We start from the raw sequence: 17,436 nt of genomic DNA on the forward strand, positions 1-17,436 counted from the left end.
TTACAAGTCTATTATAACTATTGTGATTTTTTTTAAGTTTTTATTTCACATTCATAAATGGAAATCATGCCATTGAATAGAAATCAAATCTCACACAAAACGGTTTTTTTTTTTTTACAGTCAATGGTTGGAACGTTGTCTTGTACTATGTCTCAAAACCTAGGCGCGTTCCCAGTCTAAATTAGCACGCAGATCGCATTCCAATACACCCAATGATGTCTAGCTAGGAAGGTCACTAGGTTTTGAGACACGGCCATTGTATTGAGCTCAGTCAGGAATCTTCGCTCTTCTCTCTCATCTTCCTTGAGTCTGATTTTAAGGGAGGAGCCGTAACTCTCGGGAAGATCTAACGTTAGAGACTTTGGCTGAGGATAACAGCAGGTAGAGAGCTTTTGGAGTTATTAATTTTTATTTTTATTTTTTTTACAATTTTGAGGTATTTGTTTATGCAGAGAAATAGTTTGTATGTAGAGAGATGTATGTAGCATTGGGCTAACTGATCTTCGTCTACCCCTCCCTTCATCGTGTGTGTGATTTAAAGGTTGTGGTCGTCATGTTGTTTATCAGTGATGTAACGTTAGTATGGGTGTGATGGAGCTGTTCAATCTGAACTTTATTGGCTGGATGAGTGTATTTTGAGGAGGTTTTTCTCGCCTTGGCTAACTGGCTAACAGGATTAAAGCCGCTAGTGAACTGATCCTCATAAAGCTGACAAAACAAAATAACGCACACAATCTCAACGGTTTGAAGAACCGAGCCTTTAAAATATACAGTGGTTAATTCAAATGTTAAAAGCTACAGTGAAGTGTACTTAGATGTTGGACTTCAAAAGTCATTTCATCACTACTCTTTATTTGGTTAACGTACACTTTATTTTAAGGTGTCATTGTTACAGAGTAATTATATATTTAAAAGTAACTAACGTAAACGTACATGTACTTACTGTAGGATTTGGTTGAGGGTTAGTTGCATGTGATTATGAATAATTTACTGTTATTTCTATGATAAGAACATGTAACGTTAACAAGGACACTGTAAAATAAAGTGTTATCCTTTATTTTTACTTTGCACTTGGTACAAAACAACTACAAACGTGATTGTATATAATTGTATATATGTATGTAACGTACACACATACACGTGGTGTTTTTCATGTTTATTTTTTTCACGTTCTGCATTTTTACATTTTCAAAAAACATCACTTGATTTAGAAGCTGTTTTCCTACTTGGGGACCGAAAATAAAGGTTTTAGGATATGGCCATCTTTGTGGGGACATTTGGTCATGTTGTCCCCATAATTTAGGGTTTACCAGAACACACACACGCACACCATATGCATGTGCCATGGTATTTACATGGTACTCCTAAAAATAACCTTGGTATTATGTTTTCAGAAAGCAAACCATGTGTCTACTAACAGACTAGTGAGTGTTGATGTTCTGTGCAGTGTAATGTTAACCTCTGTGATCTGTCTTTAGGACTGAAGGACGGTTAATTATGGATTCAGCATCTCTTCCAGAACAACTGTCCGTTGTTAATGAACAGGTGCTGAACTCATCGGGCAGAGCAGTGACCGCAGCTGTGTGTCTGCGCCGCTTCCTCTGTTACGGCTCTGAGAGCGCCACATACAGCACTAAAGAGTGTCCTCTGGGTATGGAGAACGCCCTGTCCCTGATGCAGTTCATCGAGGGGGGACGAGGCTGTGAGGCGGTGGAGGAGATCAGACGCCTGAATCTGGAGGGCCGCGCTGTCCGTCCCAACCCCAGCCTCTTCGCCCTGGCTGTCTGCTCACAGCATGCAGACTGCAAGACCAGGCAGGCCGCCTTACGGGCGCTGAAGGAACTGTGTCGCACGCCCGTGCAGCTCTTCACATTTGTGCAGTATAAGAAGGATCTGAAAGAGGGCTCTGGGATGTGGGGGCGGGCTCTGCGGAGGGCCGTGACTGATTGGTACAACGGCCAGGACGGTATGAGCCTGGCGCGGGCCGTGACCAAGTGCAAGCACAGGGCAGGCTGGTCCCACCAGGACCTCCTCAGGCTGTCCCACATGAAGCCAACCAATGACGGTGAGTGCTTGTAAAATGGTTTGCTGTGGACAGCGATGGGTTTGTTTAATTCTATGGAAATAAACCATATATTGACGTCTAAAGGCACTTTTTGTAATGTCTGTTCAATGATTTCAACTGCCGTAATATAGATCAAATAAATGTGTAAATTATTGAGTCAAAATACATAGGCCTAATCAATTATTTAAAAAGGTTATTATTTTATAAATAAATCATGTTATTTAAAAATGATAGGCTAAATGATAATAAAATAAGTGATAAAAATGCAATGATGTATTTTTCATATCATATAATGTAATAAGATTAGAAGTAATATTGTTTATTAGTATTAACTGATCACAGATCTTTTTTTGTTGTTGCATTTACTTCAGCTTTTTTTTTTACTTCAGCTATGAAAAAAGGATTTATTGTCAGAACTAAATTTTTTATAGTACGGTAAACTGCAAAAAATGCTTCTTGTGTCAAAAGTCACATGAGGAAAGATGAGTATGTGTTCTTGTTCTCTACAGCTGTTGCTCTTGTTTGCAAATACATCACAAAAGGATGGAAAGGGGTTCAGGAAGCGTATGGTGATAAAGAGATATCTGATGATCTGCAAAAGGTTTTTGGATATCTGGAAGCTGTGGAGAAAGCCAAACACTCGACTGATGAGCAGGAGCTCGTTCATCTTATTGAGGAGCAGATGCTGGAAAAAGAGCACGTTCTGACCAACCACCTGAAGTCCAAAGAGGTCTGAACCACATTTCATTTTGATAAAAAAATTATATATATTTTTATAACAAATATGTTAGTTGCTATTTAATATTGCAGTGGTATTGAAATGGGTGTCAAGCATTGTGCCATTTTATTAACTACTGAATTTTTTGTGTTGTGACCAGTGTTCGGGGAAAGTTACTTACAGCAATAAAATAAAACACAAATGTGATGTTTAACTTAAGTAATTTTCTCTTATTAGTATGGTTGAATTTGATCATATAAGGTCAGCAGCAAAGACATTGGTTAATAAAGTGAGATTAAATGCATAAAGTATATCAGTCTTATTTAACATATTTAGTTATTGCATGTTTGCATAATATTCTTAGTTTTTTTTTTTTTTGAGCAATACGGAATGTGTTTTTGTGCAAGTGAGGAGTAAATGCTCACATTTAACTTGCATTACTTACTTGAAAAGTAACTCAATTATTTTGTTATACATTTAAAAGTAATGCATTACTTTACTAGTTACTTGAAAAAAGTAATCTGATTAAGTTATCCCCATCACTGGTTGTGACAGCCCTCGTTTGAGCATAGAAATTCAAAGTATAAAGTAATAATAAAGATAAACTACAAAAAAGAAACTGTAAATGCAGTTTTCTTGGCAGCTAATGCACATGACGAGCACTCATGAGGCTGAAAGCCCTTACAGAAAAACCACATGAGTTTCACATGTGCAAAAACACATGTGATCCCATGTGACAACGTGGACATGTGATTTTGCACATGTGAAATTTAACATGTGAAATATGTGGAACACATGTGCTTTGCACATGTTAAAGGTAATTTGCACATGGGAAACGTGTGCTTTTGGAACATTTTCCCATGTGAAACCCATGTGATTACATGTGAAACCCATGTGATTACATGTGAAACCCATGGGATTGCATGTGAAACCCATGTGATTACATGTGAAACCCATGGGATTGCATGTGAAACCCATGTGATTACTTGTGAAACCCATGTGATTGCATGTGAAACCCATGGGATTGCATGTGAAACCCATGTGATTACTTGTGAAACCCATGGGATTGCATGTGAAACCCATGTGATTGCATGTGAAACCCATGTGATTGCATGTGAAACCCATGTGATTACTTGTGAAACCCATGTGATTACATGTGTATGGAAGTAAAATAATCCCAAATGTTTTTGAAACAAAAAGCCTGTTGAATTGTATACTTGAAAAAAAATATGCATTGCATTAACCCTGCTTGTATTTTAATGCATTGTATTTTTAGGGCTTGTATTTTTATAGGCTGAAATTTAGCATGGTTGAATATTTAAGCTGTGAATATTTAGTTCATTAGTAAAATTTCAATAATCCATATTCACCTTTCATATTTCATTTCCCAAATATTCAAACTGATTAAAAATACAACCTATAATATTCAACAGGCGGTTTTCGGTACATTTTATTTCGCTTTGCAAATTCGCTTCCACAAATTCAGTGGTTCAAATTCGACAGTAAATTCAACATTGACATCCAGGAGCTGCAGGAAAAGCAGTAGATTACCGAGTATAATCTCCATCTGCTGTTAGTCGACCTCACCAGCAGGGGACGCAAGCGCGTGTTGTTGACGAAGACCAGAGCAACAGTTAGCGCAAGCCATTCATTCATAAAAACTCAGCATGCATTATGTTTTTTGTGACGATTATCTGGGTCAGTATATATGCGGAAAAGATGATAAAGGCACAAAAGCTGTTTTTATGTTTCATTCATTGTTACTTTCCCTGTGTAGCCTTATGTTATCAGCCTTTTCTACAGTGAACGGGATTATAATCTGTTTCCCTCAATACATCATCATACTCAAAGATTCCCCGAATTCCGTCAGGACAAAGCGCTTAACGTAGCTTAATGGACTACAGTGATATAAAAGACCAAACTCGCACCTTATTTGGAAAGTATGTATTGTACATGTACTGCATTAGATTAAACTGGGAAGTAGCACTTTCATATTGTTGTTCTATATTGTTAGTTTAACTAGTCGCTTTGGATAAAAGTGCCAGCTAAAAGACTAAATGTAAAATTGGGTTGACATTCGCACATTTAGGGACCGTCTCTAAAGTAACAAGTCCTATAGGCCTAAACGTTTCTAACTTCAATAGCAAACTTCAATCTATTTGAATAAATTGCGCATTATGCCTGAGCCTGACACCTACATGAACACTTTACAGTTGGTTTTATGACTGTAAGTCGTTCTTTTCAAATGGTATTTAAGTTAGAAACGTGTATACCAATTTCGTATGCAACTTTAGAGACGGTCCCTAAATGTGCGAATGTCCAATGTCAAACCAAATGTATGCCAGTATATCACTGGGAAACGCTCAGCATTAAACTTTGCGCGTTAAATTCATATTCTGAGTCCATCTGCTAGCCTGCGAGTTTGGTCTTTTATGTCCATTAAGCTACGTTAAGCGTTTTATATGTCCAGCAGGGGAATCCTGACATATTGAGGGAAACCAAACCCTAGTACTGCATGCAGCACATCGCTGCAATATAAGGTTAAGGCAACTAAACAACCAAGAGAAATAAATATGTCAAATGTAACACTGGATCTGTACATCCGCATCGAGGGAATAACATTATCGTTCATGGTAGAGAAAGATGCATGTAGGCTACACAGGAAAAGTAATCATGAACACACTGAATTTCACATAAAACAGACGTCATAATAATCACAAATACACTTACATTTTTGTAAATAAGTTTTTATGAATGAATGGCTTGCACTAACTGTTGCTCTGGTCTTCGTCAACAACACGCGCTTGCACCCCCTGCTGGTGTGGTCGACTAACAGCAGATGGAGATTATACTCGGTAATCTACTACTTTTCCTGCAGCTCCTGGATGTCAATGTTGAATTTACTGTCGAATTTGAACCACTGAATTTGTGGAAGCGAATTTGCAAAGCGAAATAAAATGGACCGAAAACCGCCTGTTGAATATTATAGGTTGTATTTTTAATCAGTTTGAATATTTGGGATATGAAATATGAAAGGTGAATATGGATTATTGAAATTTTACTAATGAAAATGTGTTTGAAATGATTTGATTTGAAATATTCACAGCTTAAATATTCAACCATGCTAAATTTCAGCCTATAAAAATGCAAGCCCTAAAAATACAATGCATTAAAATACAAGCAGGGTTAATGCAATGCATATTTTTTTCAAGTAGTACAATTCAACAGGCTTTTTGTTTCAAAAACATTTGGGATTATTTTACTTCCATACATGTGAAACCCATGGGATTGCATGTGAAACCCATGTGATTACTTGTGAAACCCATGGGATTGCATGTGAAACCCATGTGATTACTTGTGAAACCCATGTGATTGCATGTGAAACCCATGTGAATGCATGTGAAACCCATGTGATTGCATGTGAAACCCATGTGATTACATGTGAAACCCATGGGATTGCATGTGAAACCCATGTGATTGCATGTGAAACCCATGGGATTGCATGTGAAACCCATGTGATTACATGTGAAACCCATGGGATTGCATGTGAAACCCATGTGATTGCATGTGAAACCCATGTGAATGCATGTGAAACCCATGTGATTGCATGTGAAACCCATGTGAATGCATGTGAAACCCATGTGAATGCATGTGAAACCCATGTGAATGCATGTGAAACCCATGGGATTGCATGTGAAACCCATGTGATTGCATGTGAAACCCATGTGAATGCATGTGAAACCCATGTGATTGCATGTGAAACCCATGTGATTACATGTGAAACCCATGGGATTACTTGTGAAACCCATGTGATTACATGTAAAAACCATGTGTTTTTTCTGTAAGGGCTTGAAGGATGACAGTGTTGTTATTGGTCCCTTTCAGGTATGGAAAGCATTGCTAAAAGAGATGCCAGTGGTTGTTTTATTGAAGCATTTGGGTAAGTTGACAGCAGACAAGGTTCTGGCACCAGGAAGTCCGGATGTTGCAGCTGTTTGTGAAAGGATTCAGGATGAGACTGCACTGAAAAAGGTCAGGTTACAACAACAACAACATCATTTTAAGACAATAGCAGCATCCAGTAATGCTCCTTAGTTCAGTTATTTTGAAATCTTATCATTTATTCTATGTATAGCATTGGGACCCTTAAAAATCATGAATGTCTTTGCATTATATAGCATAAATCAAACTATGTGGCACCTGTAAACAAATCAGAACTAAGTTTTCGGAGCCATTTTCCAATGACTTTGAATTAACTGGTGTTTTGGTGATTTTTAGTGGATGTATGAAGTCAGCAAGTTCTCACAGGTGTCCTAACAGAGTAACCACAGGTGTAGTTCATCACATTAACTATGAACATTATAGTAATAATAATATATTTATTGTTTTATAATCATAAACCCTACAAACTTTTTTTTGTGAAATGGTTTGCTGGGAAAGTGTTATCTTTCTTTAAAATAAATGATGCTTTGCTTTGTCATTTTGTTGTAACAAAAATAATAATATTAAATAATATGTTTAACGTCTAATTTAGTGACATTCATACTAGAGCTGCACGATTCTGGATTATTGAGGATCACGTTTTTTGTGTTAAACAAGATCACGATTCTTGATCTAAATAAAATAAAAACTAAACTAAATAAAATAGTATAACATGTACATTTACTAGAGGTTCTGACAAAATGTTAGTTGCTTTAATTTTTATTTAAAACTGTATATATACATACATTTGGTTTAAATGAATGATTCAATGAATCACGTCTCTGGGCGAGAAGGGTATTCCTGCACAACCGTTCTAGGCCCCGACCCCAGTTCTAGGACCGCAGTTTCAGGACCCTAGTTTTCTGTTTCAGCGCTACCTACCGAACTGGATCACCAAAAACACTCATTTAACCCCTTTCGCGGCAAAGATCACAGACGGCCCCAGATTATTGTTGTTCAACATTCATTATTCGTTACATCACACTCTTACTTATTTGATCTGGACAAACTGAGCATCATTAGAAAGATTTAAGACTCCAGCTTCGATAGTTGACCACTGTTATAAAACTGGTTTGCAGTGACATTAATTTCTTCATTTATGACAGGAGAGCAAAATTATTAATCTGTAAAGTTAGTTATTTTGAATAGAAATCATCACTCATAAAGCAGTCATTCACGTCTTCTCCGGTTTATTTGTGTTCACATACATGCAATATACAGCACCCGCCAGCGTCTGTGTCAGTTATGATCTCAGCGCTCTGTTATTCGCTATACAGCTGTCAATCATCTCACCTGGTTCAACGTGACGCTCCTGTGTATGCTGTGTGTATACTTCCTCATTCTGACCTCCGTGATAACAAAGCTAAGACACATCTCTTCACCTGAAAGAAACTAATAAATGCACGATTTCAAGTATATATGGTTTGTGTGTGATTTAGGATATTTTCATATGAATAAAGAATGTTTACAGTATTGCTAAGCAAGGTGTAGCCATTAGCTGCATATAAAATGCTAAATATAACATATTTCAACATCTTTTTTGACTTAAAACCATTTTAAACCGCGACAGGAATATGATACAAAAATACTCGGTGGTGGTTTAAAGTGAGCTTTAAGTAAAAGTGTAATATTAATCTTTTAAATTGTGTCATGTAGCTTGATGCTACTTGCTCTAATCCACCTGCTGCAGGAGCTTTTCTATTCCATAATCTTATTTGTTAATATATATATATATATATATATTTTTTTTTTTCTAACAAGACTTAAGATAACGGTTGAGCAGGAACATACTACTGCTCTGGGCAGCCGCGTAAACTAACGTTATTGTTTTTCCGCCACAGCCAATCATGCTGCATGCTTATTGTTTCACTGACGTTGACGAGATTTGGTACCGAAAAACAAGACATGTTTCGATACTCGGTAGTATCGAGGCAATTCGGTCGGTACCTAAAAAGTACCGAACTCGGTACCCAGCCCTAGTTTCATACCTAAAAATCATAACTGCTCTCTCTGGATCAGCGGCAACTCGAACGCAGATTTGAATGTTCAGGTGTGATCTTATCAAAGGTTTCATAGACACAGCAGAGTCGTTGTTATTTATGAATGAGATCGCGTGGGTGTTTGAATAGAGATCGCGATCTTTTAAACGATTAATCGTGCAGCTCTAATTCATACATTTGAAAGTAAATATAAAAAGTCCAAATACTTGAATATAATAAAATATAAATTTCTACATGTTAATTTCCAATGTGTGTGCTATTTCAGGCAAAAACACAGCCGTTCAACATTCTTGTGGCATCTGAAAACTATAAGAGAGGTCATGGGAAGCGTAGCAAACTGAAATGGGAGCCGGACGGAGACATTGTTCAAGCCCTGGACTGCGCCTTCTGCAAAACTATTTCAGTGAGTGACACCTTGACGTAAGCTGTGTAACACATTTGTTTTCGAGATACTGTAGAAATCAAATTATGATAAAGGGATACTCCACCCAAAAATGAAAATTCTGTCATCATTTACTCAGCCCTCATGTTGTTCCAAACCTGTATGAGTTTCTTTCTTCTGCTGAACACAAAAGAAGATATTTTGAAGATCGTTTGGAACCAAACAATTGATGAACCCCATTGACTTCTATAGTATGGAAATAAAATACTATGGAAGTTGGTTTCCCATATTCTTCAAAATATCTTCTTTTGTGTTCAGCAGAAGAAAGAAACTCATACAATTTTGGAATAACTTGAGGGTGAGTAAATGATGACAGAATGGGGTGAACTATGCCTTTTAACCTGTGACTCTTTATGTCTCCAGACCATGGAGCCCACAGGCAAGCGTTTTTTGGTGGCAGTTGATGTAAGTTCTTCTCTGAGCAGCGTGACTCACGGCAGCTCCATCAGCACTGTGGCAGTAGCAGCGGCAATGTGCATGGTAAGACTACACCACTGCAAACTGTGCGACGTCTGTGAAGAGCCTTAAAGGAACACTCCGACTTTTTGGGACTTTAGTCTATTCACCTTATCCCCCAGAGTTAGATAAGTCCATACATACCTTTTTCATCTCCGTGCGTGCTATAAGTCTGTTTGACGCACCCACCGCTAGCCTAGCTTAGCACAAAGACTGGATGTAAATGGTTGCAGCTAGCATACTAATCCAAGTAAGTGACAAAATAACGCAAACATTTTCCTATTTACATGTTGTGATTTGTATAGTCACAGAGTGTACAAAAAACGAAGTCACATGAGACACAGACATATTTTAACCGTATAAATACTGGGAACTATATTCTCTGAAGGCGAAGCACTGCTACTTGGGCGGAGTGATAACCGCAGCACCTGAGACGTGCTCTCTGCTCCTCACCACGGCTCGTCTCAGGTGCTGCGGTTATCACTCCGCCCAAGTAGCAGTGCTTCGCCTTCAGAGAATATAGTTCCCAGTATTTATACGGTTAAAATATGTCTGTGTCTCATGTGACTTTGTTTTTTGTACCAGTGTTAATTTTGTCAGCAAATTTTGATTTAGTTTTAGTCTTAGTCTTTTGACTAAAATGCCATTTAGTTTTAGTCATATTTTAGTCATCTGAATTGTTTTAGTTTTAGTCTAGTTTTAGTCGACGAAATACAATAACATTTTAGTCGACTAAATCTACAGTAGATGTAGTCGACTAAAATATAATGGGTTTAGTTCAATTGTAATGCGTTAATTTAGAATTTCTCTAAAATTTCCAAACCCATATACTCCCGGAGAAAACATCTATTAACCTATTAATATGAATGATTTTTAAGTTTGAACATGCAATACAGATACAGATTTAACTACTGTGACTTAAAAAATATCTTAAAATGAAATAAAACCACTTTTCCTAAAGTACAACACAGTCTTCTTTACGATGAATGATATATTCATTCCTTATAACTACTTACACATCATTCTTTATTCTTTCAAGCAGACATATTTATTTGTATGAATTAAATATAATTAATCCTTATTAAAGCTATTAACAAACAGTCAATGCTTTTCTCTTTTTCTTTTGTTGCTTGATTAAAATTAAGGACACAGACCGCATTAGGTTTATTGCCACTGTCACTTTAAGACGTCGGATCATGTCCAATGACATGCGGATACAATTGCACTGATGCACATCCGACACACTCACAGTTTAAGACATAACCAGCATAGTTTACATGAATACTCTCCAAAAAGGACATTTAGACATACTGTTGTGTATTTCTCCATTCAGACACGAAAGAGAGCTCAATTCAGTAGCCTACTCGCGCGCTGTAGGTGTATTGTGCATGACTGCACGCTTCGGGTTAGGTGTGTGCGCACAGAAAACCGCACCGAATAAAGCTCTTTTTTGCATCGTCACTCTTATTCAGAGATCTATATGTCTGCTCTACTCATTCTCCCAGACGTTCACATTTTTTAACGTTTTATGACCGCGGGGTAGATCACGTTACAGTAGCCTACAAATGTGCGCATCTTCCACACACGCAGGACATCAGTTCTGACGGATCGCTTCCCAAATCGTCACTATCTAACATTTTCGTCTAGTTTTTATTCGTTGACGAAAATGTCAATAGATTTTCGTCATAGTCTTTGTCATTCAAAACTAGGTTTTATTTAGTTATCGTCTCGTTTTCGTCTGTGAAAAAATGTCGTTGACGAATAATTTTCGTCGTTATTTTCGTCAACGAAATTAACACTGTTTTGTACACTCTGTGACTATACAAATCACAACATGTAAATAGGAAAATGTTTCCGTTATTTTGTCACTTATTTGGATTAGTATGCTAGCTGCAACCATTTACATCCAGTCTTTGTGCTAAGCTAGGCTAGCGGTGGGTGCGTCAAACAGACTTATAGCACGCACGGAGATGAAAAAGGTATGTATGAACTTATCTAACTCTGGGGGATAAGGTGAATAGGCTAAAGTCCCAAAAAGTCGGAGTGTTCCTTTAAGTCATATTTTAAAGGGATACTCCACCCAAAAATGAAAATTCTGTCTTCATTTACTCACTACTCAAGTTGTTGCAAACCTGTATGAGTTTCTTTCTTCTGATGAACACAAAGGAAGATATTTTGAAGAGCGATTGGAACTTTGGCACCATTGACTTCCATAGTATTTTTTTTTTCTACTATGGAAGTCAATGGTGCCAAACAACTGTTTGGTTCCAAACGATCTTCAAAATATCTTCCTTTTTGATCAGCAGAAGAAAGAAACTCATACAGGTTTGCAACAACTTGAGGGTGAGTAAATGATGACAGAATTTTCATTTTTGGGTGGAGTATCCCTTTAAGCTAATATTTTGTCCTTGGAGAAAGTGTGTGTGGCTGCTGAGGTCCGCCCCACACATATTTCACATTCCTTGCATATTCCTTTTCTGACGGGACAATCTAGTCTTGTAAATATCAATGAATTGCCTCTTCAGTGCACTGCTCTCATATGCGAATCATGTAAAGAATTTTTAGACACTTTAAGAAGGTGAAATGTTGATTATATCCAACCAATCAACTAAAAGTCACAAAAGTCTTGATTTAACTGGGTTTGTAACCCAATTAAATCAAGACATTTGTGAATTTTTTTTAGTTGAATCGGGATAGCTCTGTATGCTAGTTCACTTCGAAAAAAGTGGAACATTTAGCAGATGCACCTTTAACCCTGTAAAGAAGGATGACAAATGAAATAATAATCAGAAAAAATATATATTTTTTAAAAATGTAACATAATTATTGAACGTTTAAGACCAGATAGAAAACGAATTCTAAAAATGATTTTTGCACATGTGCAAAATTTCTATATTTGATACATCAGGCTTTTATGGCTCATATTGTATGATATAGGACAATATGGAGCTCATACTCGAGGATGAAAAAACACCTTTTATTTAAATCCCAAACTGAGTAAAAAATACGCAATTTGGTGCAGTTGCTGATATTTAAATGGCCAAAAAGTAAGATAGAATTCTGAAAACTTTAAATCAATAAGATCTTTATAACTTTAAAGCTGACTACTTGCATAAAGATATCAGCTGTGACTCGATATTTGTCTATAATATGTCTTAGTAAGATGATATTTAAATGTTTCGTTTTATGATCAAAGCTCTGTAGTTTTAAATGTGGGGGGTGAAACATATATTGTAATACATAACAATTATGATTGACAGATAAACGTTTCTGACGTATCTTATTTAATACTCATATTTTAACATGAGTTTTCTTTGAATGGTGTATGGATAATCAAGTAAACCTAGGTTGCTTCTGTCCAGTATATGTTCATCTTGAAATATTGCTAACAATATAAAAGTTATTCTTATGTTTACTTTATAAAAATCATTAAAGATTTAACAGCAAAGAGAGACTTGAAGCACTACCTGAAGGTGGTCATTAAAAGGATATTTACTTAATAAGAAAAGTATAAGCTTAAAATAAAAATATCAAAAGTTGAACCTGGTTGCCTTAAAAAATTTGAGTTCATTGAAAAAAAAAATGTTAGTTAATGCAATGATTGTTTTAAAAATACAAACCCAAAATATCATGTTATCTGAACCACATTATCTACATTGATTTGATAAAAGATAAAATGTTGTGATAACATACTGTATCATGATTTTTTTTTTTTTTTTTACAGTGTACCAAATAAATGTAATGGTTCCCTTTTTATTTGCAGGTAATTGCACAAACGGAACGAAACGCACAGATTGTGGTTTTCTCTGAAGGAAGTGTTCTTCCCTGTACTGTCTCTTCTGATATGACGCTTATGCAAGTAGCAGCACAGCTCATCCAGGTAAGAACATCTTGAGATCTTGAGATTACATCTACTACATCTGTAATCATAATCTCCATGTGACTTCTCTCTAGACTCCTGGTGGCAGTACAGACTGTGCCTTACCCATCACTTGGGCCTCAGAGAATGAGAAAACTGTGGATGTCTTCATCATTTTCACCAATAATCAAACCCTTGGGAGGGAAAATCCAGCAGACACACTGAAGACGTATAGACAAGTGAGTACAACTTGAAAGGGAATGTAGAAGCAATGCGTTTTTACCTTATTACACTGTTATATTCTCTGCTGTCTGTAATATGTTTTAATAAGGCTGTCTATTTAACACAAATTTAGTGCAATTAATACAATTTTTATTATGTTTGTTTTGTATTTTAATATAATATTCTGATTTGCTGCTCACGAAACTTCGGATCATTTTTGATCAGTTGTGCTGCTTAATGTTTTTGTGGAAACCGTGATACATTTTATTCAAGATTCTTTTGATGAATGGAAAGTTTAAAAGAACCGCATTTATCTGAAATAGAAATCTTTTGTAACATTATAAATGTCTTTACTGTCACTTTTGATAAATCCAATGCTAAATACTTGCTAAATAAGTGTTAATTTCTTTAAAAAAAAAAATAATAATATATATATATATATATATATATATATATATATATTAGGGCTGTCAGTTAAACGCGTTATTAACGGCGTTAACGCAAACCCATTTTAACGGCGTTAATTTTTTTTATCGCGCGATTAACGGTCTTTTTGGCCTAGCAAACTTTGTAGTTTTTTTTCACATGCTTTTGCAACAGGACGCGGCATGCACGGCGCTGCGCTATGAAACCCATTCATTTCGATGGCTTGCGCTGCGCGAGGACGTTTTGTTGCTTCGTCGACCAAAGAGCAAGCGGATCTAGCTAGACCGGAAACAAAACAACAGGCACGACGCCCCACACACTTGTTTGGGCTTGCGAGCCGTATGACGAGCGCGAGACGCCGAAATGGATGCCAATAAGATTCTGAATGGAAAGTTTACTTTTAAAAAGTTGCCAAATGGTTCCTTTGACAAGACCAAAGTGATCATTTTGTCATTGTGAACTGAGCTATCGTCATCGCAGCACGTCCAGTCTGAAATACCACCTGATGGCCAAGCACACACACACAGCTGATGCGAATTCTCCGCCCCCTCGTCAATCGTCAGTATTTCTTTCACCCTTTTATTGATGGACAGTGTTACATTGTGTGAGAGATTATTTGCTCCAAGTGAGAATGTTAGTGTGAAATTGAACACAGTATATGCCAATGTTGTTTTCAATAAAAAAACATTTGCACAAAGCAAGCCGATCCACTTTTCCATGTTGATAAGAGCAATAAAATGAGAAAAAAAAATAATGGGACAAAAAGAAATCAAGAGACATTTAGAATAGATAAAAATGTGTGATTAATCGCGAGTTAACTATGACATTAATGTGATTAATCGCGATTAAATATTTTAATCGTTTGACAGCACTAATATATATCAGGGTTCCCGCGGATCCTTAAAAAGTCTTAAAAAGTCTTAAATTAGATTTGTAAAATTTAAGGCCATAAAAAGTCTTATAAAGTCTTATTTTTACTTATGAAAGGTCTTAAATTTTAGATGACACTTTGACTTAGACATATCTAAAAGCTTTCCAAATTAAAACCATCTAATTAGCGTACGTATTTTTATTTATTTATTATTCTATCTTTGTGGATTTGCTAGTTCACGTGACATTTCGCGTCACTCGCGAGTCGCGGCAGCATAACTGTCTCCTGCACGCGAGAGGAGAGAAAGAGAAGAAAGGTCGTAAATGTCAGTTCAGTTGTAAGTTCATTCTTTATGTGCGTATGGTGTGCGATGTGTATTGTCTTTTATGATATTGTAATCATTGTTTTAACAATGTACGAGGCACTGCGAGCTGACATCGCATTTCTCTCGTGCTTTCACTGCGTGATGTGTGCAGTGTAACTGTTATGTCCCCAAGTTAGTTTTTGTCTTATATTTATATCATATTATGTTCTTATATTAGAATATCACATCAGAAAGAGTGCCGTTTTCCCGTGCACAATTCCAATTGTGATATTTATGTTATACAACAGTTAAATTAACAATAAGTTAACATTGAGTTACTTTTTAGACACAATATTGTCAATATTGTTTGTTTTCCCTTTATTTCGCCGACTATAATTTCAAAATGAAACCGTAGCAGAGTCTCAATGCAACCGACAGCGATTATTTCTTGACTGAATCCGCGTTTTGAACGAATCACTTGCTTCTTTCCCGAATGAATCAGCCGTTTGAACGAATCGGTTGAATGAATGACTCCCTCAACTCACTTATTAAGACAGTGATTTGCCGCTGCGGTTTCATATTTAAAGTACCCTTTAAATAAAATGCTACAATTAGAAATCATTTCATATTTAAATATTGAATATTGATTTAAAAATATATATCTCATAGCTTTATTTATGCAGTTGTAAATGGAGTGTAAATAAATTAATGCCGCTTCTGTCACCTCTGCACTGCAAAGATAGATTTTGATTGAATGATTTAATTTGACTGTAACAGTGGTACTGTATTATTATTATATAATTAAGTATTATTGTATAATTACTGTATAATTTAATTTGAATGATAGTATTTGACATTAAAGGTGATGCATAACTCTAAATAAGTTTAAAAAAAATGTCCATATATAGGTGAAAATGCCCCTGAAAAAATCAATTTAAGGTGGCAAATATTGCCCCTTAATTAAAATATTAATTTCTGTCAATGCTGTGAACTGACCACTGCATAGAATATGAAAAATATGAATATCTTCGTGAGTCAGCTGTCAACAACAGACCTAAACCAGCCATGGCACCAGCACAAAAACACAATCAGTAAAATATCATCTAATTATTATCAACAAAACGTTGAAAATATCAATATATATTTTTGTCAATACTGCACAGCCCTAATGTACGGTATTAATTTTGATTTCTTCAGGTCTTAAAAAGGTCTTAAAAAGCCTTAAATTTGACTTTCAAAAGTGTGCAGGAACCCTGTATATATATATATATATATATATTTCTGACCCCACCACTGTATACAATTAGAGTAATTGGCTTATCATGTGATAATTACATTTTTAAATCAATTTGAAGTCTTAGATTTGGTAATAGCTATAGGATGTTCATCATTTTAAAGAGAAAATGTCATGTTTGTGTTTTGTTTTTCTTTCTTTTTTTAGAAAAGCGGTTTATTTTCCAAGCTGATTGTGTGTGGAATGATTGCCAACTCGCTGTCCATCGCTGACCCTGAAGACCGTGGCATGCTGGACATCTGCGGCTTTGACTCGCAAGCAGTCGATGTCATCCGTAACTTCGCACTTGATGTCATTTAAATCTTTTAGGTTTTGTAGCATGCAGCCAGTTTTCTGAACAACAACAAGACATTGATGCACCCCACATCAACATGCAAAAAAAATAAGACAGATTTTGCATATTAATTAGATAATCACGTCGTTTGTCTTTACAGCCTGGAATCAAGTCCAAGTGTAATTCAACATCCAGCAGGCTGGATTAGTTGAAGGGAAAATCAAGGGGAGCAAATGAATGAAGTAACTGATCTTTATTCAGTATAACTATGTTTTTTAAACCTGGTCTAATGAAATGTTTGCTTCTTCCCAAGAAGAGCATAATTGAATGTCTTTTACACCGTTTTTAAGTTATAAGTTCATGTATGTCACTGACCTTCATTGGAAGTAATGTTCTGTTTTTTAGAGGCCTTGCTCATTGTGTAGTCTTCATTCATGATTTGTTCTGTGTAATGAGTTGTTATATAATAATATTATATATAATATCATATTGCACTTTGAGCTGAAAGTGCACAGATAGCTCTT

At 36.1% G+C, this 17,436-nt stretch overlaps 1 protein-coding gene across 1 annotated transcript; it reads left to right on the forward strand.

Moving 5' to 3' along the window:
* Window positions 1–247: 247 nt before the first annotated feature.
* On the forward strand, window positions 248–17,024 carry ro60 (Ro60, Y RNA binding protein). The gene is made up of 9 exons (XM_056262912.1): window positions 248–381; window positions 1,479–2,065; window positions 2,575–2,795; window positions 6,669–6,815; window positions 9,030–9,167; window positions 9,570–9,686; window positions 13,426–13,542; window positions 13,617–13,760; window positions 16,786–17,024. Exons 2-9 carry the CDS (start codon window positions 1,498–1,500, stop codon window positions 16,936–16,938), a joined length of 1,605 nt encoding a protein of 534 aa, XP_056118887.1. The 5' UTR covers window positions 248–381; window positions 1,479–1,497; the 3' UTR covers window positions 16,939–17,024.
* Window positions 17,025–17,436: the final 412 nt, after the last annotated feature.

This window comes from Rhinichthys klamathensis, unplaced genomic scaffold (assembly GCF_029890125.1).
Source record: "Rhinichthys klamathensis goyatoka isolate OS25496 unplaced genomic scaffold, OSU_Roscu_1.1 h1tg000011l_1, whole genome shotgun sequence".
Taxonomy (NCBI): Eukaryota; Metazoa; Chordata; class Actinopteri; order Cypriniformes; family Leuciscidae; genus Rhinichthys; species Rhinichthys klamathensis.